Source organism: Rhagoletis pomonella, unplaced genomic scaffold, assembly GCF_013731165.1.
Source record: "Rhagoletis pomonella isolate Grant_MI unplaced genomic scaffold, Rhpom_1.0 Rhpom_scaffold_00002, whole genome shotgun sequence".
Taxonomy (NCBI): domain Eukaryota; kingdom Metazoa; phylum Arthropoda; class Insecta; order Diptera; family Tephritidae; genus Rhagoletis; species Rhagoletis pomonella.
The window spans coordinates 33,424,515-33,449,692 of record NW_023458556.1 but is presented as its reverse complement, the minus strand read 5'-3'; the positions used below and the strand labels follow the sequence as shown (position 1 = coordinate 33,449,692).

Here is a 25,178-nt window from a genome sequence, read left to right as displayed (position 1 = left end):
ACAGTTGAAGTTGTAAGGTTTTACTGGATCAAATTTTACTTGTAAGAATTTGACAGTACGAAAAACAGCTAATCGCATGGTGCTGGATGAAATTTAAACTAATAAGTAAACTGTTTGTGGGTTTTTATTGATGAATTTCACAAAATAAATTCATGTAAATATGAAATATATTGTTTTATAAGGAATATGCTTGCAAATTAATACGGGTTTTGCGTTCGCGTACTTTTTTGGAAATTTTTTGTATGAGAGCGAATTCTTAGAAATAAAGTTACTGGAGGAGAGTTGCTGGCAAGTTACTGGATAATTTGTAAACAAACACAACTATTAATTTATGCATTTGAATTATATATACTTATATACATACACTTGCATCCACTTGAATAGCGACAGTCAAAATCTGTATTTTTTTTTATATGGAAAAATTTAATTCGGATTTTGTTTGTCCCTTTTTAAGTGCAAAGAAGTGAAATTGGCTATAATAGTACATTTCTAAATTATTAACATTTTACCATATTATAAGAAAACTAATATAGTACTGGTCAAAATAATAGCACCAAACAATTTTTCACAGTTTCGACTATTTTCTAGATGTTTAGTGTCTACTAATATATATAAAAGTTGTACAAAATATAAAAAACCACGAAATCATTAAAATCTCAAGCTTTTTAATTCGAATTTCTAAAAAAAAATTGTTAGCAGTTTTATAGCTTATTAAATTTTACTATAACTCAGTATAGTTGCTAAAAATTCCTTAATATGTTTTTTTGTCGAATGTGCTTTGATTTTATTGCATAAAAAAATAATGTATGTGTAGAGATGTGAAGAGGACACATTGTGAAGTTTTGCTTAAACCGACATCGATATTTTTCAAAAACTATCGATAGTATCCCAGCTCTACTGTATATACTGTGTTTATGAAGCTTGGTATCATTGTCATTTGTGAGGATTATTTTTTGGAGAAGGAACTGCATCATAAAAAAGGACATGATGCGGATTGTTGTCTATTTGACAATAGTGGCTTTATGTTGGCAATTTGAATTGACGAATTCTCGTACTTCGACCTTATGGAAATTAAACGAAGACAGCGGCAAAATAACGGGGCATATTTCCTCTAATCTTGGCCAGGGGGATAACACATTGTTGGACGAATTCAGCATTCCAATGTTTGATGCTTCCGCTGATGTCTATGCTCAAGATGAAGTATTTTATATCATCGCATCTACTATGGCACTGGGTACAAGCGCTGGAGCCGGTATAACGGGTCCTGACACTGACAACGGTATAGGAAATGGGAGCAACAATAGGGGTGCGGGTTATGGCTGGGTACGAGAGTCGCCAGAAAATTCTTTGGAATCTCTAGGGACGGTAGCTAAACATTGTAACGAAAGCGGCACTATGACACATGAGAGCAAAAATGCAGAAGACGAAAGCAATAGCAAAGCTGCAATCGAGAACAGTGTGGGGCCGTCGATTGTAACAAATGTAGGCACTGCATTGGTAGTGGATGAAACCCTCGATTGCAAGCCAGTAAATTTCACCTATTACGACTATCTAATTGGAGTGGGACAGCGATTTAATCATCCGAAAATACCAGAACCAGAGGTAAGTTTGACTGCACGTGGTTAGGATGGATAAATTATGTAAATTATTATAATATGACACACATTCAGGTTGCATACATTTTTCTGAAAACGAAGGATGAAAACTCTTACAAAAACTTTGACATCACTGCACTGGAACGACGCCTTAAACGAGCCAAGCGTGAAAAGCCTAGATCCGTACAATTGTATAACCAAATCGGTAATTACTGGCGCATTATAGGCGACGCACGGCAAGCTATTGAGTGCTTTAGACGCGCTTTAGCAATGTCGCCAACAAATGCAGAAGTACTTCTGAATTTAGCACGTGTACTTTACAATCTACAATATCTTGATGATGCTATACATCTGACTAGAAGGTAGTTCCCAGAGCAGATGGTTAAAGTTCAATCAATTACGTGCAGTCAATGCAGGAGCTACATATGTAATTATTTCATTAAAAAAAAAAAACAAAATATCTACATACATATGGGTGTTTCCAAAAAAAGTAAACCGAAAAGGCAAGTAAATGAAGAGAACTGAAAAGAAAAAATTAAAATTAAATTTGATGTTACTATGTAGTAAAAATATTGTATGGGGGGAAAATCGGTCACGTCCTTTATCACATTTTAATTCAAAATTAAACCAACAACGAATTGCTTCTGACCGAAAATGAATTTGATGAATGTTTAAGAAAGGAAAACCTCAAAGGATTGACAGTTTTGTTTATGTTACCATTTACTCTAAAACCACTTCTGTTTTTGTAACGTCCGTTATGAGCTACTTTTAATCGATTTTCCCTACACCAGTGTTCCAAGCGCACCTAATTTGTTTGGCAACTAAAGGACGGTATAATAGTAACACAACGGCAAATTTTTTTTACAAGTGACCTGTTTTCGTATGATTTACATATATAACTCTTAAAGTCATGCGAAGTCACGTCCGACGTTATGGAAATACCCATATGCGTGGCATTAGCCTCTGCAATTTAATATTTTTTCCTGAATTGACGTATGTAATTGATTTTGGGCTACATCTCAGGGTAATATACAGTGGTCGAACAAATTATAGCCGCACGATATTTTGAAAGTTTTAACATATTAGGGCTGTGCATATGATCTTGCATTTGTATATTTGTAAATTTACAACAATAAAGCGCAAACGGTTGCCATGGTAGCAAGTAATTTGCAAATGCAATTCCAAAAACAAATCTAAGACCATTTCCACAATGTCCTGAATAACTCTATTAACTTTTTTAATTTTGGTTTTTTTTTCTAAAAATATAGTTCCTTTTTTAACAACCCGTGCAAATCAAAGTTTAAAATTTCGTGCAATGTTAAAAAAAAATTAGCAAACCTTCATAAAAATTTCGAATTAACAAAACGAAATAACAAAAAAAAAGTATGTTGAGACTTGTCCAAACGTGGTGCGGCTATAATTTTATCGACATATACAGTGTATAATATTAATAAAAAATACAAATTCCTCAAAGGTCATTGGAGATGCAACCACCTGGACGCTCTGCTTGGCAACAGTATTTTACACTTGGAGAAATATTTAAAGCTTATGGACATTTCCAGGAATCTATTCTACACTTGCGGCACGCACTTGAACTTTACCCGCAGCACGAGCCCATTCTGAAAGCATTGCGAGACGTGGAGAATAATCCTTCATCAACTTTGCATGTCTACACAGTTCTCATAATTGTTGCCTTGGTATGTAAGATGCAGGCGAGCAAATACCGCTTTATCGATCACATGTTATATGCATGTAGAGGAGGTAGTGATAACCAGTGGCAAACAGGTAACGATGTTTAACTGGGGATTTGTGTTAACCAGAGATGGTGAAAACGGGCCTTAGGGCCGGTTGTTCAATGTCTGGTTATCACAACTTGCCGGTTAAACATCATTATCGACGTTTTCGACATCATGCATATAACATGTGATCGATAAAGCAGTCGTTGTATTTAACCAGAGCTTCTACCTCCGATTAGTGCTAATCAGACAATGATGTTTAATCGGCAAGTAGTGATAACCAGACAAACGGCCCTTACGCCTGGCGCACACGGTACTTTTTAACGCTGCTTTGCATAGCTCGAGTGTAGTGGAATGTAAGCGGCAACACAGTGTTAAAAACAGCTGACACGCCAGGCCCTACATTAGGTTTGTTCTACACGGGCCCGCGGGTGCCCAAATTAGCCCAGAGCGTTCCTCACGCAAGAAAATGGGGAATAGAGAGCGAATACGTTCCACGTTTGGATCGTAAATATCCTCTTCTTCGTGCCCGAAACTACCCGGACTTTTTTCCGGCTGTTGTTTGTTTACATCCGAAAGCAAATTCTATAATACAAAAATGGAAAACACCACTAAAGTTTCAAAAAATGTACATAGGTATTTGCTAATTTTATTAGCCGTATGAGATAAACACACATAACATCATTGTTTTTCATTTAGATTCTCCGAAAATAGGTTCTTTCCCGAACAACCCGGACCGGATCCGGTAATTGGAGAAGAAGCGAAAAATTTACTCTCAAAAAATGGAACAATGTCCAGAGGTACAGGAACGAAAAAAACCACATTTCGTGCCCAGAATTTGAGAAATAACTGATTCAAGTGGTTTTTGTTATCGACACTTAAATGCAAACACTTGAATTGAATTTAGGTTTCACAAATTTGGTTGTTTTAATAAAAAAGTATATAAAGAATGAGAATATATGTAAACACAGAACAGATTATATGCCCGGAGAAAAAGTCTGTTTCGGGCAGGAAGAAGAAGGCACTTACGTTCCGATACGGGAACCCGCGTTGCTTACGGGAAAGGACCTTATAAAAAGTTCTTTCCCGTACAACCCGGACCGGATCCGGTAATTAGGGAATAATCAAAAAATTTTCTCTCAAAATTGGAACAATGTCCAGAAGTATGGGGACGGGAGAAACCATATTTCGCGCCAGGAATTTGAGAAATAGCTTATTCAAGTGGTTTTTGTTATCGACACTTACAGGTCTATTCCGCGCTGGTAATAAAAAGTTTGTAACCGGTAAATAAAGTACCTGTCAATTTTTAAACCCTTTTCGCATTCTGTGTACTCTTGTAACCAGTAAATTTGGTTACCATCTCATAAGCTGGTAACAAAGTATTGCCCCGTGAAATATGCAATGCCAGAATTGGCACAATTCTTCATAGCTGAATTGCTGAATATTTTAACTGCATCACCAACGTTCCTAGAATCGCGGTGACAAGAACTGGTAACATTTTTTGGTAATAAAGTTTTCCGGTTACAAAATTTCGGTAATGTGCAGAATAGACCTGTTACAGGTTTTTGAAATCAACTTATTTTTACTCTCTAATCACCGAAACAGCCCGGAAAGCATGTGGAATTGATGGTGTTGGGGCTGATTTACCTTGACTTCTTATAATATTATGCAGATGATTTTGTTAAAATACTATTTAACAATTTAAGATTTTTTCACATCAGTTGACTTGTTGAAAGGTCTAAAACTATGTTGACATTACAACGTAAACTATGTTCGTTTAAATTACTTCACACACCAAAACGACGAAGATTTGTCTGGATATATAACGCGTCGTAATGCCTTATAATCAGGGCTATCACAGAATCCATCGTATCTTCGAATCCGAATGGCTACGAACGAGAATTCGGTATTCGTAGAGAGCCTTCATTGAATCCGTTCGTAATGAAGATTCCTACAGATACTCTGCGAGTTTATGCTGTCGGAACAAAATTTAAAATCACTGAAACTTAAAACTAATGGAAAAAAGCTGTATTATTAATAATAATCCATATATATAAATACGCCACAATAAAATTTTTAACTCCCTTTTTATAACGGTACCGTTCGCTCGACTTCAATGAAAAATACACCAAAATGTTCACCCCGTTACATAGGGGCGTGGCATCCGAAATGCAGATTAAAATGTGAAAACCGATATATCTCTAAAACCGATTGCGCTGAGAAACGGAAACTTGGCAACGGTGCTCAAATTGTAAACACCTTACATACGGCTAAAAATTGTAGGTATTGGAAAAGCGGGTGTGGCACCTCCAATACAAACTGAAATTCTCATATCGGCTATCTCTGGAACTGCTTGCGCTAACGTCCTAGAATTTCATACGGCAAGATATGTTATCAATACCGTAATTACGGTGAAAAGTGGTAGATTTTAGCAAAGCGGGCGTGGCACGCCCACACAAACTGAAATTCTCATATCGCTTTCTCTGGAACTGCTACGCTAATGTCCTGAAATTTGATACAGCTATTTCTGCCATCAATAACGTACTTATGACAAAAGGTGGTAGATAATGGAAAATAGTTATTAATTTGTTTCGCTCATGCCACGGGTGCTTTTGCTTTCATGCCGCGTGCCGTGAACCTCTTTGGTAACGTACTGAAATTTGTCGCAGCTACATATGTTATCAGTATAGTACTTATGACGAAAAGTGGTAGGTTTTGGAAAGGGGGTTGCGGCACCTCCCATACAAAATGAAATTTGTCTTCCGACAGGTGGCGCAGGGATTAAGATCTATCCTCAAAAATCTTATGTATGATCAGATTTGCATCATTTTTGGAACACATATCAGTAACATCAAATTTGGTGTAACTTGGTAGTCCTATCGTTTCTGTTTATGTTTCAATGCAAAATGTTGGGCTTTAGGCCCAATCTACCTTTACAAATTCCGATGCAAAGAAAGAGGAGTTTTTGTAGACGTTGGCAATTTCATTTTTAACTTTCAAAAGACTCTTAGACCAATATAATCAAAAAAAGTATTTACAGTCTGAGTTGGTATATGTTTAACATATTAGTCAGCGAAAACCCGGTATTCATCTCATCTATGCATATAAATACATATGCATATTTTTTGTTAATGAAAATTAAGGTTCATTTATCGGACTAATTTCGAAAGAAATTTGGTTTTCAGTTTTCCCGTAAATTCGTCGTAAAATTTTCTGGTGAACTTAGAAATCGTCACTCGCATAAAGGAGTCAATATTGGCGAAAAGCAAAATTCAAAAGAGTATGAAAAAAAGATGTCGAATTTCGACAACTGGGCGATACCAGTAAATATTTGTAATAGTTTGATATAATTCCGTATATTTGTGTAAATGTAGACGTAAAATACCAATGCCATACATACGTACATATTTACATTCATCTGCTAGTCGCTATTTAATGAATGAATATTTTTTATAAAGCGAGGAAATAATAGTTTAACATCAATTTATTAGGAAAAAACCTAATCATAAAAATTAATAAAAAATAAAATTCGTTTATCTTTAAAAGAATAAAATCTAAACTAAAAAAAATATTAAAAAAAGAAACAAAATTAAATAAAAAAAGCTACGCTGCCCGACGACTCGGACTCGACCTCGGATCTCTCAATTGGCAGTCTAGTGCTTTGCTCATTCGACCATTGCGACTGGTGGGGCAGCGTGAGCAAAACGGCATACATAAATTCTATTGTTTCCTTTTCACTAACTGATTTTGAATCAGTCATAACATTTTCTTCGAATTCGTAGATTTTCAGTGATGGATTCCGTGATAGCCCTGAATGTCATTTAGTGTTCTTTATTTTTCATGAATTTTGGTATTAAAATTTTTGAACGTAAAATAACGGTTAATACCTTTTTAGGCGCTTTGTAACTTTACCAAAATGTTTTTAAACTAATCGGAAATATATTATTGGCTACGAACCTATTAAAACGCTTTTAGCTGTTATTATACATTGAAAAATTTTAAGACTTTTAAGACATTACGCCGCTTAACGGGACTTGTGGATCCCCTAAGTATGTTAATTTCACCTCATTTCGGAAGCACTATTTTTCATATTTTAAGGTACTTTGTTAAAAGTTGTCTAAATGAAATGACTATACGGCGGATTTTTATACAAAAAAAAACAAGCCTAAAAATATGTACCATACAATACATACCAAAATTTGTAATACATATTTTAGGCATGTTTTCGCATAAAAACCAGCCATGTTTTTCGGAAATTCCGGAAGTTTTCGAGACTACGGATAATACTCTTGCATTTGTACAAATATGTACGTATATCTATTATGTAAATACTTATATAGTATCCAATCGTCGATTATCAAGTGAAGTTCCTATGCCGTAATTAATTTTATAAATTGGTCAGCCTAACTGATAATTAAGAAAACTATTTAAATATTTTTAATTAATAAATAAATATTTAACAGGTGGTTGCCGTTTTCATTGTAATAATAACTTCATCCAACAGCAATGACAAGTACAACAGTTTGAATGGAAGTAATACGCAGTGTGAGTATGAGCCTAAGACCCAACGACACTTTAATCGGGCCATGGCTATGCGTTCCCTCAAAGGATTTTCTTCTTCCTCGACTTTGACGGGTTCTTCTTCACGCAATGTTAGACATAGAAAAAACTAAAACTCCATAACGCAGATCTTTAAAAAAGGGATGATTTACCAATGTTTAGAATTTACGTCCACGGTCATGTCAACAAATATATAAAATTTGCTTGATGGCACAAATGCTTACAAATACATATGTATGTACATGTACACGCGAACATACCGAATATACACACAGCATACGATCAATCAGTTTTTAAGTGCGGCGATGCCCATCGACAAGCGAGAAATTGATAGATCGCAAAAACATACATACATATAACATGCCAAAAAAGCACGGATCTCATGAAGATAAGTGACCCAGTTACCTATTTAATTTTTATTATGTTACTTCACTACTAAATTAATATACAGCTTTAGAATTAGTAAATTCCAAAAAAAGGAATACACATTTGAAGAAGTACCAGATTATTTGAAATTTACTTAATTTTTACTTTTGTAAGCCAAATTTTTACGCCATACAATTTAGTCCTTTTGTTCCTATGTACAAAGATTTACATTTATATAAATATGTAAGCATATATTTTTACATTTTTAAAAATAAGTTTGTATGCAAATCAAATGTACTCATCACGCTGAAGATCATTTTTTTTTTGGAAATTTTTTGTAAATTTCTGTGATAATTTAAATAATTAAATCCAACGTTTTAATCTTTGACGCATATCGTCATCATCAATGCAAAATACCATATTTGGCAAATTTGAAACTTTACAAAAGTAAGCGCCGGTTGCTCAAATCATCGGTTAACATTGTTATCGACGTTTTCGACTTCATGCATATAACACGGTGTCGGTAACTTCCGTAACGATGTTTAACCGGGGATTAGTGTCAACCAGGCTTTAAGCAACCGGCCCTAAACTATTATGGCTGACTTCCAAAACGTCAATTGCTTTGTATAAGTACAAAGTATAATGTTCCATAACGCCGAACTACAAAATATTGACAATGTATACTTTTCCAAAACGCATCCGAAATTTTATCGAAACGCATCGCTAGCGCAATCAGTGCATCAGAAACAAAGTTGATGCTTCGTTTGTTATTGGTTACCATTGGTGTTTTAAAAAAATGCAAAACTCAGAAAAACTGTTCATTGCTAAATTGAATATTTAAAATATGCAATGTATATGGTTGCAATGTGTCGCAACTCTGATTATATAAACAGTTTGAATACCGCACTATAACAGTTTCCAAACATTGTATTGATACGTTTTGGAAGTCAGCCTATTTTGCAGAGCTGTTCTAAAGATGCCAATTACAGGTCTATTCTGCGCTGGTAACATAAATCTTGTAACCGGTATTTAAAGTGTCTGTCAATTTTTATCAACAACATTTATATCGTGCGTTGACAAGTGCGATAGCGATCCGAAAATTGTCGCTAATTGGTTACAAAATCTCCTCCCTGATATAGAGAATATGGCTGACTTCTAAAACGTCAATTGCTTTGCATACGTACAAAGTATAATGTTCCATAATGCCGAACTACAAAATGTTGACAATGTATACTTTTCCAAAACGCATCCGAAAAGTTATCGAAACGTATCGCTAGAGCAATCAGCGCATCAGAAATAAAGTTGATGCTTCGTTTGCTATTGGTTACCATTGGTGTTTTTATGAATGGAAAATTCAGAAAAAATATACATTGCTCTATTCATTATTTAAAATATGCAGTGTGTCGCAACTCTGCATATACAAACAGTTTGATACGTTTTGGAAGTCAGCCTATGTTTAGCCTTACAGATGACTAAACTTCCCAAAAATGGCTAAGACTTGTCTGTCTTTTTGTATACCAACTGTATGAATAGATCAAACTTTGATTGTTTTCTACAAAATTTAAATTTTTAAATAATTATGTATATTATTAAACGTGCGGTGGGTGCATATCGTTACCTTAATATAGAAGAGCCTAAATAATTTTCTTTCGAAAATCAACTTTGTAAGAAAAGTTGGTAGATTACTCCCTAAAGACTTTATCGAATTTTAAATCAACTACTACATCAAAAAATTAGTTTCTGTGTTTATTAAAAACATGCAAGTGCTTTTATAACTACCGCGTAAAGAAACCAAAATGTTAGATAGGGCGCTTCTATATTAACGTAGTTCATTATGAGATGAGCGAATTTTTTCCGAATTTCGGATGCGTACTTAAAAGATTTAATCTTTAGTTGTTATAGCATATGTAGATCCATAATTTATGAAAGCTTCGCAACATAAAATCATTTAAAGACTAAACGGAACAAGTACTGGCCATTAAATGCTCTTGAATTTTATGCATTACTAAACATTTTATTGTAATACGTTTTTTTTAATACTGAGATTTCATAGTTATTGTTATTTAAATATGTATGCATATACATATTATTTCATTAAATAAGTATTTACATTTAATAGACGCAGTCTTTTGTTTTTTTTTTGTTATTAATTTATGTTTCTAACTGTGTAACTTGGGCGGCTAAACGGCATTCGAGAGCTCGTATAATTAATTTTAATAAGCATTTTACGTTGAATGCTGCAAAATTAAATATATAAATAGATTGAATTTCGAAACTTATTAATACAAAGCATGCATATCTTTTATTTGTCTGATTGATTTTAAATATGTATAATGACGCGTTGCGAATATAGCAAATGCTAATCTACTGTGGTTTAAAAGTAAAGATTTTGGATTCTTTGTATTAAAATGTTTAGGAATACAATCATAATTATAAGAATAATTTATTTGAAGTAATGGTACAGATAGCAAGAAAAATGATGAATATGAATATATGGCTGAAACTTATTTTAACCTCTGTTTCAATTGAATTGAATAAATTAATAAATCTTTTCTGAAAACTAGCAAAGTCGGGTTTCAGTTTTATCGATAAATATACACACAGTAAGAATTTCATGAACACCAGTAAAGTCTTTGCATCTGAACATTGTACATGTAAATTCATACATAATACAAACTACATACTTTCTTGTAATATGTCCAAACGAAATAAGCCTCAAAATTTCTTCATTATCGCCCCGTCCGTAAAAATATATCTGAACTTATTTGATTTTTCATCAACTCTTCCAAAATTTGCCTTCTCCTGGTATTATTAATAGATTCATTCAAATGCTTTAATCCTTCGAGTTCATCGAAGAGTGCTTTTTTAATATTGAAAAAAGATCCTTCGGTGTTTTCTTGTTTATTGCCGAGATATTCCATATTTTTGATTTTGCAGTTGACCATCGTGATCTCGCTAAACAGCATCTTTAAGCAAATGAATGCCTTTTCTTTGTTTTGTAAATAAAATTTCCAGGTTTGCTCATCCTCACCGTCAGCATCTGAATTTATTTTTATAATCATTGAACCAAACCACAGCGACATTTGGTCTTTGTTAAAATATATGCTGGAAACATATTGGTTTTGAGTTAGCTTATCATCGACATCTTTTGTATGGTTCATTTCATATTCAGATGAAGTTAAATCTCTTTTGACAGTATTGAAATTTAATTTTTCCGCGATTAACTGCTCAAATATAAGCGCATTATGCACAGAGAGAAATTTAATATGTATTGTTGCTTCTTTGCTTATCAATGCATTAGCCAGAAAGTCCTGATGGATACACGGTGAACTAAATGACAGTTGGTATTTCTGACGATTTATAAGTATATGTGAAATATTTAAGTTCTTCAAGAAAAGATGTTGCTCATAAACTCCAGTTGTTACGGGACGTCCTTGACAGTTCGGTAGTTCTTTTTCGATTTCAAAGTACAGAAATAAGGGACAATTTTCAAGTAAAAGTAGTTGTGTAGTTTTTATCACAACTAATACTACTGCAAAGGACGCTGGCAGTAATTGCGGCAATTCGGAATTATTCCAAACTTGTGTATGCAGTCGTAAGTCTTCATCTTCAGTCTGGAAAAAAGATTCCATTGTTTCTAAATTCTCAAAATTTAGCCGTAGTTGATATAAACGATATTTGTAAATAATATTATCTACAGCGAAATCATTTATTTTTAAAATTGGCTTCAAATTTTTGAGTATAATCAGGTTATGTTTGGAGCAGTTATTAACCAAGGGTACACCAAAAACCATATTATTTCCCACGAATCTGATCCAAATGTCACCACAGCGAGAAAGCATTGGTTTTTCCTCTAACTGATCACTGCGAATATAGTTACAGCCAAACATTTCCTGATCCCGCAAAGCGTCGAACTCTTTCTGCGTTGTTGACCTATGTAGCTGGAGCTCTGACTTAGAGAACCGCACACGTTCCAGCAGCTGTTTTAAGCTATTCCTGTCACTAACAATATTTCTAGCAGCTGGTCCCTCAAGTAGTTCTGCACTTTTTTGGAAATTTGAACACTGTGTTGTACCATTTTCGAAAAGTATTTCTATTACAGCTTCAAACAGTGCCTTCCCATGTACAATACGAAAATTTGTAACCCTTTCAAACTCCGCCACAAAGGCATGATTAGGTAAAGCAATTACTACCAACTTATCCCAGCAACGTATCAAGAAATATACTTTGTTTATATCAAAATTTCTATAAACATACTTTCCAAAGATAATATTTACATTAGTAACAGGCTCTTCCTCGAATACTACAGAGGTCTGCAAATCAGAAGTTTCCATAAGACCCGCAGGCTTTTCTGTACTACCCATGGTATGTCTGTTACGGGTTCCACGACTTTTAAAACACTTTCCTCTTGGCCCTTTGTAGTCTCGCACATCATTCGCTACTTTCTTCAAACAAGTTTCCCTCAATTCAGTACTATTCACAAGTTGTTTCTGGCAAAATTCATAAAATTTCAAATTGCGCGCCAAAATAAAACAATGCCGCTTGTGACCGACCAGCATCGTGTCAGAAAACACAAACTGGTCTCTCAGAAAATCTGGAATTCCATCTTGTAAAGCCATGAATTCAGAAAGTATTATAGAGTGGCACTTGCTGTTAAAAACACTGAAACCATGGATAAAAAATTGGAATATTTGCCAGTCCGCTTGCGGTCTTAGGAATGGAAAGGATAAATCGATATCTGCGAAGATCGAGAAAGTTTTTCACGTCGATGTTTTGTTTTAAATTGGGCCATCATACACCAGAGCAACACATGAACCAAGGATACTATCGTTTATGAGAGTAACTATAGTTGCGTTTTTTTACTCATTTCCAGTAAAATCCAGTAAAAGTTTTTACGAATTTTCAAGTTTTGGCGTTTTCGTACGCAAAAACTTGCAAAGTAGGGGAAATTGAGAGAGCGAAAAATGACAGTTGAAGTTGCAAGAATTTACTGGATTTTACTGGATAAATTTTTACTTGTAAAAATTTGCCAGTACGAAAAACAGCTGATCGCATGTTGCTGGATGAAATTTACAGCCTTATTCTGTATCACGAACTAAAGGCAACTCGAACGATTCGTCTGCAGAGGAATGCTTCAAAAATTAGTCCGGGGGCATCATTTTAGTCGGTTTAAATACAACCGAGACCATTGCAACATAATGTATGAAAAGTAAGACGAAGAAGACCGATAGAGTTTAAAATCGCAATCAGAGAGGTTGTCGTCTGCAGACGAATCTTTCGTGATACAGAAAAAGAAAAAGAAAGAAACTTGCAAATTATAACTGGAAAAGCGTTCGCGTACTTTTTTGCAAATTTTTTCTATGAGAGCAAATTCTTAGAAATAAAGTTACTGGAGAGTTGCTGGCAAGTGACTGGATAATTTGTAAAAAAACACAACTAATTTCTGTATCCCGTTTCCGTTTATTCGCGATTTGAATTTTGTCCCAAAACTACTAGTACTCTGCGCTACTATGCATGAGAAAAAACCTTTTTTATATATATATTTTTTATTACATTCTTGCTATTACCAGGGCTTGAACCCAGGCACTGCAGAGTGGAACCACGCACTGCTAACCACTACACCGCAGCGGCCGCCGTTCTCTTCTTTATGTGAACAAAAATGACAATTTTTGGTTTTCATGAAGCAAGACAATCTCTCGTTCAGACGATTGTCGTCATACGTGATTCTTGCCCTGATTGTTGATTAACTTCCACTATTCATTTTCAGATCATACATTAGTTGCGTTCGATATTAAAATTAACCAACACCAGCCAACAATCAAAATCAAGAGAGTAAGCGAAAATTCTCTCCCGAAGAGAAGAAAAAGAAGAAAAGTAAACGAACAGGAAATTAGCCATCAAAAACCGGAAGAAGAAGACACACCAGCTGTCTTTGTTTATGTTTTATTTGTAAACAAACTGAAATTCATGTTGCCTCCATGGATATAGTGCATTTTGAAATATTTAATCGGGCGATTTAAATCGCGGGATTTTTTATTACAAATTTTCGCCTGCGGTGCTTTTTTCTAAAAAATCCAATACTTCCATATATCTTGAAAATTTTTAATAAAAAATCGCGCGATTTTTTTATTACAAATTTTCGCCTGCGGCGCTTTTTTTCTAAAGAATCCAATACTTCCATATATCTTGAAAATTTTCACCCTGCGACCCTTTTTTTATCAATTCTTCCATATATAGTGAAAATATCCAATATAAAATCTATAATATATACGTACATGTCCACTTAATTATTTACGTTTTCATTGATTCCCTTTTCAGTACTTTTTTTACACATTTTTTGGAAAATGTGAGGTTAAATTTCACTTTTTTTACAACTTTAACAACGTATTACTTAAAAACTATTAGCCTCCGGAGGGGGAGGGGGGGGGCTTTCAGATTTAGAATCACAAAAAGCCGCTCTAAACCCCCTCATTTTGTTTCAAAACCTGGTCCATTACTGGAAAATTTTCCCGAAGGAAGAAATCAGCTGACACGGAAAAATCTAAATTGCGCAGATTTTTGCGGTACGGGCAACAACTACAGAAAAATTCTGCGGTGTTGTGTTTTCATTTACATGGCGCTTTGGTAAGACAGAACATGTCAGCTGACTCGTGTTTACGTACCGGTAGGTTTACGTTCTTGACAAATTTCAAGTTTCCTCTTAAGCTGAAATTAGTCGAGAACGCAGAACGTATACTTAAACGCAGTCTGTATACGCAGAATTTTGTCGATTACTGGAGCCCTCAGTGTTGCTTACTACACTGTTGCCACTCATCAATGCCTTTTCATAAACTTACCCTTTCAACTACAATTTTTCGTGCTATAATAGATTTTAGCTAAATATACACTACTTAGTTTTCAACAAAAACCTTATTCAATGGTAAATTTCAAATATTTTAAACATATTTTGAATAGGAACTTATAACTTTTTTACCATCTGTAAAACTGACGAAGTGGCAACCATCTAAAGAAGGAGAAATCAGCTGACACGGAAAAATCTAAATTCCGCACATTTCTGCGCTACGGGCTACAACTACAGAAAAATTCTGCGGTGTTGAGTTTTCATTTACATGGCGCTTTGGTAAGACAGATCGTGTCAGCTGATTCGGTTTACGTACCGGTAGGTTTACGTTCTTGACAAATTTCAGCTTTACTGAATATCGTATGTATGAATGAAAACTATCGATGTTTTCGATAGTCAATAACCATCGATACCATCGATAGTGGCATCGATAGTTTTCCCGCTCTACTGTCAACACCACCTTGTATTTGACATTAGAAAATAATTGTCGTTGGCTTTGGCGACCAAATAAACAAATTTTTTAATACAACTAGAGAAATTATATGTGAAAAATGGAACCAATGACTTTAGGCAGTCCTAGCGGCAGTCCGGCTACTAATCCCAGCCCATATTTGCCAGCTTTTCTGATGGGTGAAAGCCAGGTTCCGACAACACCACGCAACACGCTCTCACCAAATAAGGGTAGCAGAAACATTTCTTTTGGTAAGTAGTTACTTTCGAATAATACTGGACGAAGTGTTAAAAGCCTTTTAACAATTTTAGCAACGTCGCCAATACAAAATACTCCATCAGGTCCTCTTAGAGATCACAATCGTTTTTCGGTCGGACAAAAACAACTTTTCAATAGTAGTGTAAGTGCCAACTATTCAGGTACTCAAGGTCCACCTACCCAAGGATTATTCGATTCTTTGCGTAATGAACGAAATCTTGCAGAGACGCCAACACGTGGTATTGAATCACAATCGCCTCTTGGTTTTGGTACACCAATTGCCGCTCAACACAATCTGAGTGCTTTCGGAGGTAATACAAGTTTTCAACAGCACCATCTGCAGCAAAAACAATTTACGCCACAGTCAACAGCTCCATACAATGATTCATCGTACCTAGCCAATACCTCATATAATACATCACGCTGCATAACTTCGCCAATAGGACCGCTAGGTACACCTAATGCAAACGGGGCTATTAATAATGCTTCATATATGTTGCAATGCCCGCCAACACCACGTTATACGGAATTTTGGGTGACCGTTTTTGGCTTCCCGCCTAGCGCGATTTCAACGATTCTGCAGCACTTTGCTCAATGCGGCACTATAGTTGATAAAGTATTTCCCCCTCAAAATGGGAATTGGGTTCACTTGAAGTATGCCTCAAGATTAGAATGCGATAAGGCTCTGAATTATAATGAGAAAATATTGGGCAACAACATAATGATTGGTGTAACACAATGCAAGGATAAAAATATCATCGACAAAGAAAATGTGTGCGATAATAATACGTAAGTGTAAAAAATTTGATCGTATTCAATTTTTTCTATTAACTCTTATTGTCGCAGACAACCAAGCAACATACGACCATTAGCGCAAACTGCCTACAAAATTGCCCAAAATGACTCTGCTGTTGTTAACAATGCAAATTTGCCTCAAAAAAGCTCTGGTTTGATGAATAAAGCAATGGACTTGTTTTTTGGTTGGTAAAATAGATGCAATATTTTGGATTGTGCATTTTTATTAATAATTGGTTTAACTGGTTCAAATAAACAATATGTAGTAATTTTTATATTATTACTATTCTTTTTAATCAATGTTGCATAAAACGTTCCAAAAATTATTCGGCCCTATGCTGAATATCGTCATCATCGTCGACGATCGTCAGCGCATCAGTAACATGGCTGACGATGGCCGTATCGTCACTTTTCCTGACGATGACGATATTCAACATAGGGCGAATTTTTTCATTATTTCAGTCTCTTAGAAAGTCCTTTGCTGTTGCCGTATATTTTCTTTAGAAAAATATCCGAGAATTTTTTTATAGCAAGCTGCAAACTGATTTAATAGCCTTATTATCTGTCTTACATGATAGGCTGCACGAACGATTCGTCTGCATAGCAAACTCAACCACTTTTCCTACGACATCATTCTAGCCGTTGGTGTATATGTATGACCAGCGAATCATGGATGCAGGTTGAAGACGATGTCCTCTTTCCATGCGATCCTAATGAGAATCGTAGTCTGCGCACCTAATATTTGCAGAACGTAACCAAAACGATTGCAACGTTATCGACATAAACTCGAAAAATATTGCAGTCCAATTTTGGATGTTCAGTAAAAGTTTCGAGAATGATACAATTATTTTTTTCGTTTTTAACCGCCTCTAAAAAAAAGGAGGTTATCAATTTGCCGGATAGTTTTTTTTATGTAGTGTAATTTAGCGTATTGAATTTTACGTGATTCATTATGAAATTTTTGCTTAATTTTCGCCTTTTCGCAACCACGCTTAGATGGTAGTTTTCAACTAGGTTGCGCAAATTAGACTTTTTCTTTGATTGCGGTTTAGAAATAAAAGAAGACTGATGGTTTGTGTTTTGACGTTTTGGAAAGCACCCATACACATACATAACTTCAAAGTGGATGGATACAAACAAATTCGGCTCCTCTGGTTTGTATCAACATGGGATCCTCAGTATTTTCTGAAGAGCATGCTTTTTGTATTAAACAATATTGAAGTGTGTAGACAAAGGTTCGACATATTCTGTGTAATGGGTCGTCAGATTGACTAGCGACATAATTGTCCAAAATGTAATATCCTAGCGCTTTTATAGTAACTTATTATAATTTTTGTTTAATCTATTATTTTTTATTTGGATGTATAGGCGAATACATATATTTCGTTAAAATTATTTTTTACTAATAGATAATGCCAGCCGATAGAACCCTATAAAACTTTTTATTTGTGATAATTTTCAATTTTACAACATTTTTCCCCAACTCACGACCACATCGCAATCGAACTACTTGGGTTTGTCAATTAGAGCTGTCTCCAACTTAACCATCTTAGCGTAGTGAACGTCTCGACTGTCGAGTTTTGACTGAGCCCACAGGATCAACTTTAATAAGAACATCACTTTAGGAGTTGAATCGGTGCTATGCTCACACTTAAGTATTGCTGCATTAAGTTCACTCGCAATCTGTGGATAAAATTTTCGGGATACATTAAATAAAAATAATTGCCAAATTTTAGCATACCTTTTGCCTATGCGATTGTTCCAATAAATCTGCAAAAGGGCTATTTTGTGGCTTCTCAAAAGCTAAAAGAGCCAGTGTTCTTTCGAGTTCATTAAGCGCTTCGGGAATATCTTCACCCGCTTCAGATAGTTTATTTTGAGCAAATGTAAGAGCTTCTTCGATTTGTCCAGCTCTATGAATTATGAAAATCAATTAATTTCATGAGCAAATTATGTTTTACACGTAAGATGTGTATTACCGAATTAATTCAATAAGTTGCAATTGTTGCAGGTGAAAGAATAAATAGCGGTTATTATCCAGTAGCTCAGGATGCAATTGATTAACGAGATGGGTTGCTTCCTGAATGCGTCCACTCTGAACGGCTTCACGTATGAGTATGCGGTCATCTAATGAGCTGAGTTCCACACTTGGTTCGAGTCCAGCCTCCAACTGGAATTTTTCGGCAGCCTCTTTGAACCCTTCTATAATGTACAAAAACAGTTGCGTTTTTAAAGTCTTGTTATCGTCATTTGGATTTTTTCACTTACCAGTCACCAAATAATTCATAATTAATCGATTCATGTCACTTTGTTTATAAGGGAATTGCTCCAACTTTCGCATCCAATCTTCCTTTGTTATACCATCACATTTTTCGTTGTAGCTCATTTTTTTATTCTTCCTTATTTTGCCAATTTTGAGGCTGTATTTTAAACACTCAACACTCGAAATAAATTTTCTTATATTAAACTAATGGCAAACCTTTTTTAAATAGTTTTTTTCAAAACCTTTTTATAAAAATTTCGACTCATTAAAAAAACGTACAATTTTTACTTTTCTGATATTTTTCCGAAGCAGAACCAATTTTCAATTTGCTTTGCTCTCACCATTCGTTTGTTTGGTGTGTTCAGTTAGGTCGGTTTTAATGGCCCTACACACGGATCGATTAATCGGTCAACCAGTTGACCAACCTACTTAACTAAATTCCCTACAAACGCACCAACCAGTGGCTGATTTCATTTGAGTAAGAGTTTTTGAACTGTGAACAGTACAACAACACCGGTAAACTTTTAACTTCTCATTTTTATGTAATTCTTATTGCTACCGCCCCCGTTTTCACAAATTATATGCATTTTCACCAGCAAAACGAACCAAAAAAACACATGTTAACGTTAATGCGCATTTAAAAAAATGTAATAGGGTGCCAACTTGCAAAAAAATCTACCAAATTTTTTTTGATTTTTGTGTCATGGTTGTGCCTCTTTTCAATAACGTGTGCGAATTTTTGCATCATGACATTGCGTGTCACCATTTACTGATGTCCGAATTACTTCGTTGAACAAACACTCAACACGCCAACGAATTATAGAACTGACATGAGCAGCGTTGCCGAATTGACGAACTCTTCGACATTTTGATTTTTTTTTAGCTCAACGAGGCTTTGATGATTTTTTCCCCCCGATTTTTTATTTGTTTTTCCAACTAATTACATATGTAAATAAGTATGTATGTATTTTTTTTTTAAGGAAAACGCAATCCAAAATACAACCATGCATTTATCTAGTTTTGTTCTACAACCGTGCTTTTAGTTATATTACATTTGTTCTAGAATTATAACCAAATCGTTAATTTGCATTGTTGACACTGATTTGAAAGATATAGAAAAATAGCAGATGGAATTTGTTCAGCCAAGATTATCTAGCAGTTATTAAATGCTAATGTTACACATTAAAGCTGGATCAAAATCTTCAAAAACTTCAAGCCAGTGGAGTTGGACAATTTAAAAGCATTTGTGTATATTAAAGTTTAATTTAAAATTGTCATTAATAATTACAAATCCACTTTTACTAACCGATATGCAATGTGGGTTTCCTTTGGTTTTGAAATATGTGGTACATTTATTGTATGTAAATTATGTAATTTTGTTTCTACTTTTTATTTTGTTAAAAAAGTATAATAAACAAAAATTTGACTTTTTTTGGCCAGAATGACGATTTTTCAGGGTAAAATGACGATTTTTCAGCGAAAGCTTTCGGCAACGCTGGACATGAGGATAAAAATGACACTTTGACTCATTGCACGAACAAAAGAAAACGAATAAGAACAAAAAGGTATATTTAACTTCACTGTGAATAAATTTTTACTGTGCGGTTGGAAGTTGCGATAACATTTTGCGAAAAAATTGCATCTGCGTTAATCAAAAGCCTTTACTAATTTGTTTTTTTCAGTTTAAATAAAGTTAAGAAGTTGCTTATTTGTTGAACTAGAAATCAAAAACAAACATTAAGGATAATGGCGAAGAAAACCTACGATTTACTTTTCAAGTTGTTGCTAATCGGCGACTCAGGCGTAGGAAAAACTTGCATACTATTCCGATTCTCGGATGATGCATTCACGTCTACCTTTATTTCGACAATTGGTAAGATAAGTTGTTCTGTAACGATTACTTCCCTTGGATAGAAATTGCATATGAAGGAGTAGTTCAACGACTGGCAAGGGCGTGGCAGAGCCTGTCGCTTTAACACTGTTACTAATGCCTGATTTGGGTAACCTTACACTGAAATACCTTGAATTTCATCTCAACTGCCTTTTTCGACAATCTTATGTTCAACCTTACGTACATAGAATTTATATGCGATCCCGGCAAACATTTTCTTTGTTTACATATCGATGCACATACTGTGTACTATATGCATATGGATATTGAACGTAGTACATATGTACATATGTGTATATGCATGTATGTAGTGCACATAGTGCTATTCAGCTTTAGCGTATTTGCTTTTGTTTTTTTAATAGGATGGTGAAAGAAACGCAATTTATTATATAAATAGCTAACACGTCATAGTCAGTTACCGTTTTGATAAGTCCTAGTCTGTTATGAAAATTATAATAATAAACTCTTCGTAAAATGATTTGATATATTAATTGCTTATTACACAATTGCAGGAATTGATTTTAAAATAAAAACGGTCGAGCTAAGGGGGAAAAAAATTAAGCTTCAAATATGGGACACTGCCGGTCAAGAACGTTTTCACACAATCACAACATCCTACTACCGTGGCGCTATGGGTATAATGCTGGTATATGATATAACAAATGAAAAGAGTTTCGAGAATATAGTAAAATGGTTACGAAATATAGATGAGGTAAGTAGACGTATGCTTTATACACATGCTCATATACATACAGTGCCGGACAAAAGTATTGACACAGAAAACTTTTCGCAATATCTGCAAGTTTTTTATTCTAATTTATTTTCGATAACTTTTTATAAAAATATAGGCCGTCCTACATCAAAAAACATAAAAACTAAATCTCTAAACTGTGTGCAAAACTCGGTTCTTCCATACAAAGTATGTTCGACAATTATTTTTTGTGTAGATAAATGAGTAACACCTTCCACTAAAAAAATTGCCGAAAGTCAACGCGTTTTTTTAGATACTTCAACCTGCACTTTGTTATACTAAAATTTTGAGTAGAAAGTTGCAACTAGTATGCAAATTTATTGAATTTTCCTGAGCTTTGCACAAAGTTTGGAGATTTTGTATGTACGTTTTTGGTAAAGTACGAACTATATTTTTATTAAAAAATATTGAAAATAAATTAGAATAAAACACTTTGCATATATTGCGAAAAATTCTCTGTGCCAATACTTTTGTCCGGCACTGTATGTCTGTATATTTATGTACATATGTATGAATGTATGTAATTTCTCTGCAAACCGAAGTTCTCCAAATTCTTAATGAAATCTTTAGGAGTATTTCATTTCATATTCGTACTACGAGAATGTTGTAAAAATCCAAAAAATCAGGTTCTTTACAGATTAACGATAAAAAAATACTATAAACTCCTCAAAAAGTGGCTGAGTTTAAAAATTATCGGATTGATTTTCATCTGTGACCTTAAAAGGATAAAAAAATGCGTGGAAAGGTTAAAAAATTATAACAGCATCAAATTTATCAAGAAATAGGGATCTAACTAATTTCGAAAAAGAAATAGGCTTAAATCACTATACTATTTTTTCATCAGGTGAAACTTAATAAAAGCTTGTAAAATATGGAATTTGTTAGCATCTTTAGAACAGCTTTGTAACCAATATCCACATATCCTCAACTTAATATGGAAACACTCTTATTTCTTTACAGAATAATTACACTTAATAAAACACTTAACACTTTACACTTAATAAAACTGAACAGTGTTTCTTAAAAACACTTATAATACTATTTCGCTGATTTAGTACATAGTTGTTTCTATATTGTATAAGAGGTTATTAGTGAGTACATATGTAGTCGTCTTTCGACTTTTGTACAAAGATGCATTTTGAAAGAAAATAAATTAGGGCATTTCTGTATTAAGGTAACGTAAATATGCATGCACTGTAGTGGTAACTGTCCAGCCAGCATTGTACAAATACATACACATACATACAAATGTAAATATGCAAATCTTATCTATGCCTCAAATATTTATAAAATAAGCTTAAGTAAACACAATCAACTACATAAACTAGCAACATAACCAAAGATAAAAGACTTTTGGCCTTATTCATAAAAAATAAAAAAGAATTAAAGAGCTCGATAAAATGGCATTTTAAGCACATAAAGTCTTCTTTTTTTTATGAATTTGGGTGTTTGTTTTGCCAAGCTCATTAAGAGCAGTTTTTTGATGGTTTGAGGTGTATATTGCGACACGAAATGGGAAAATTTCAGAGTTTATTTCTGCGATTAAAAGCTTCTCGCATAGAATCACCTGATGTTAGTAGTCGTTAAACTGTAGATAGTCCCTCCATAACAACAGTTTTAAGTAACACCCCAAAGGAATTGAGACAGATAGAACTTTAGTATGCAAAATAGGTTGGTATTAAAAATAAGCGAATTGGGATCCAAATTGATTTTTTTCTCTGAATTGAATGGCCGGGGCACGAAGTCTGCATAACTTCGGGTTATTCCTCCTAGTTTGGTGTATTCAATAAAATTATCCGTCTTATTGTAATGTGTGTATTTTGTTGTTGTTGTTGTACCATTATACAAATTCCCTAAATAGTTTTTGGGGAATAATTCTGGAGTGGCAGTCCTTGCCCCGACTGTATGAGTATATCTCGGCAATCGCTTAACCAATATCTCCCAAAAATGTTAAATATTTGCGAAATCGGACAATAACCGCACCCGGCCCTTAGGGGTGTTTTTGAAAAGCAAAAGCATATGTAGTGATGGTCAATTGATAAGATTTAATATCACAGGGCAACAAATTTCAAAAAGTTGTAGGTGGTGGGAATCGGACCACCAGCATTTGATTCAGATTTTTTATTTGAAAAAGTTGGTTAAAATAAAAACTCATTTTATTATATGTATCGCACGTTTAATAATATACAGATGTAATTCAAAATTTACGTTTTTGGAGATTTCATCATACTAAGCTTGATAAGAAGAATATGTTCAGCCCAACAGATAACTAAACTTCCCAATAATGGCGAAGATATGGGATAATTCTGTATATTATTAAACGTGCGATATGTTACTGGCCAAACCCGATCTTGGGAGAAACTAGTTTTGCAAAATTAGTGATATCTAGATCCGATACACATCCTTCTAACGCGAAATTAAGTGGCTTTGGCTTTTATTAATATTTTGAACTCATTTTAGTGAATGCAATCGGTCGCATTCCCATCACTTCTTGAGTCTTGCAATCTGTATTTAGATGAATCTTTTGGCAAAAAACTATGATTCTAGTAAAATTTTTGAAAAGGGTTGTGGATCTCTCGGTGCGTAATACAAGAAATTTTGTGTGCTGGGTATAAGACATTCAATGTGACCCGAATTTAGACTTGTTTTTATTCAATATATTACATATTAATATTTTTAACATACATACATATGCACATTTTTCTAATTAATTTTAGCATGCCAACGAAGATGTGGAGAAAATGATTCTGGGTAATAAATGCGATATGACAGATAAGCGTGTTGTTAGCAAAGAACGCGGTGAGGCGGTTAGTTGAAATTAATCTATCTTGTATTCACAACTACTTCATAGCTAAACAATAATACTGTTTACAGATCGCGCGGGAGCATGGTATAAGATTTATGGAAACATCTGCCAAATCCAACATCAATATCGAGCGCGCATTTTGTGAACTGGCTGAAGCTATACTAGATAAAACGTCTGGTCGCGAAGCAGCCGAGAATCCTGAACGCCTGGTAGTTGATCGTCGAAATAACGAAAAAGCGCCAGCCTACAAGAGTTGTTGTTCTTAAGGACACATACCATAACAGCCACCCCCAATCTACCATGCCACCAACAGCACCACCACCAACTACCACATTTAAAACCTTATTGGTACTAAATATCAGAGGCCAATAAGAGTTGCGAAATCATTAGAATAGTTTTGCCTAATAAAAAATAAGATACTATCGATTTTTTACTTAAAGAGAAAGTAATTACTTATCAACAGCTACTCAACTCGCTACTATATGTATGTGTGTATTGTGTTTTTTTTTTATAAGACGAAAAGGGATAAAATGTTTGTAAAAAGTAAGAATTGAAAAATGGTATTGCTTGTGCAATGATTTACATACATAGGTGATCATGATACATATGCTTACTCGCTTCTAAAAAGAAATTTAAAAGAAGAAAGTAATGAATTACAAAAAATTTTAAAGTATACTTATTAACTGGTTGTTAGGATGGTTAATGAGGTGAAATGTAGTTTAAGTAATTAAGTATCGGTTTCTTAATATCCATATACATAATCACGTAAATATTATCTCACATGCAAAACAATTAAAATGAAAAGTTTATAAAAAAAAATCAATGAAATATCTGTTCCACATAAGTTCCACAGCGGTGCATGTCT

General features: G+C 34.3%; 6 protein-coding genes across 8 annotated transcripts in view; 3 read left to right on the top strand and 3 right to left on the bottom strand.

Moving 5' to 3' along the window:
• LOC118733473 overlaps positions 1-25,178 on the bottom strand; it is an 85,583-nt gene that overhangs the window by 11,476 nt on the left and 48,929 nt on the right. The window lies entirely within an intron of this gene.
• Positions 792-8,235, top strand: LOC118733481 (tetratricopeptide repeat protein 17-like). 3 transcript variants are annotated; one of them, XR_004992261.1, is made up of 5 exons: positions 793-1,602; positions 1,671-1,957; positions 3,070-3,292; positions 3,606-3,967; positions 4,031-4,632. XR_004992261.1 is itself a non-coding variant. In XM_036462884.1 (4 exons), the coding sequence occupies exons 1-4, from the start codon at positions 985-987 to the stop codon at positions 8,002-8,004; spliced, it is 1,338 nt and encodes a 445-aa protein (XP_036318777.1). In that variant the 5' UTR covers positions 792-984; the 3' UTR covers positions 8,005-8,235. The 3 variants fall into 3 exon arrangements, 2 of the variants coding, with proteins under 2 accessions (XP_036318777.1, XP_036318778.1); XM_036462884.1 differs by lacking the exons at positions 3,606-3,967; positions 4,031-4,632 and adding an exon at positions 7,795-8,235 and having other exon boundaries at positions 792-1,602; XM_036462885.1 differs by having other exon boundaries at positions 3,606-4,632.
• Positions 10,390-12,971, bottom strand: LOC118733475. Its single transcript, XM_036462873.1, has 2 exons — positions 12,535-12,971; positions 10,390-12,453 (listed from the first exon to the last, which is right to left on the bottom strand). The coding sequence occupies exons 1-2, from the start codon at positions 12,874-12,876 to the stop codon at positions 10,987-10,989; spliced, it is 1,809 nt and encodes a 602-aa protein (XP_036318766.1). The 5' UTR covers positions 12,877-12,971; the 3' UTR covers positions 10,390-10,986.
• Positions 15,525-16,877, top strand: LOC118733487 (nucleoporin Nup35). Its single transcript, XM_036462891.1, has 3 exons — positions 15,525-15,800; positions 15,861-16,596; positions 16,654-16,877. The coding sequence occupies exons 1-3, from the start codon at positions 15,650-15,652 to the stop codon at positions 16,793-16,795; spliced, it is 1,029 nt and encodes a 342-aa protein (XP_036318784.1). The 5' UTR covers positions 15,525-15,649; the 3' UTR covers positions 16,796-16,877.
• On the bottom strand, positions 17,938-19,216 carry LOC118733491 (glucose-induced degradation protein 8 homolog). Its single transcript, XM_036462897.1, has 4 exons — positions 18,871-19,216; positions 18,582-18,804; positions 18,344-18,515; positions 17,938-18,285 (listed from the first exon to the last, which is right to left on the bottom strand). Exons 1-4 carry the CDS (start codon positions 18,986-18,988, stop codon positions 18,109-18,111), a joined length of 690 nt encoding a protein of 229 aa, XP_036318790.1. The 5' UTR covers positions 18,989-19,216; the 3' UTR covers positions 17,938-18,108.
• LOC118733492 (ras-related protein Rab-10) lies at positions 20,420-24,988 on the top strand. The gene is made up of 4 exons (XM_036462898.1): positions 20,420-20,738; positions 21,269-21,468; positions 24,225-24,314; positions 24,382-24,988. The coding sequence occupies exons 1-4, from the start codon at positions 20,612-20,614 to the stop codon at positions 24,577-24,579; spliced, it is 615 nt and encodes a 204-aa protein (XP_036318791.1). The 5' UTR covers positions 20,420-20,611; the 3' UTR covers positions 24,580-24,988.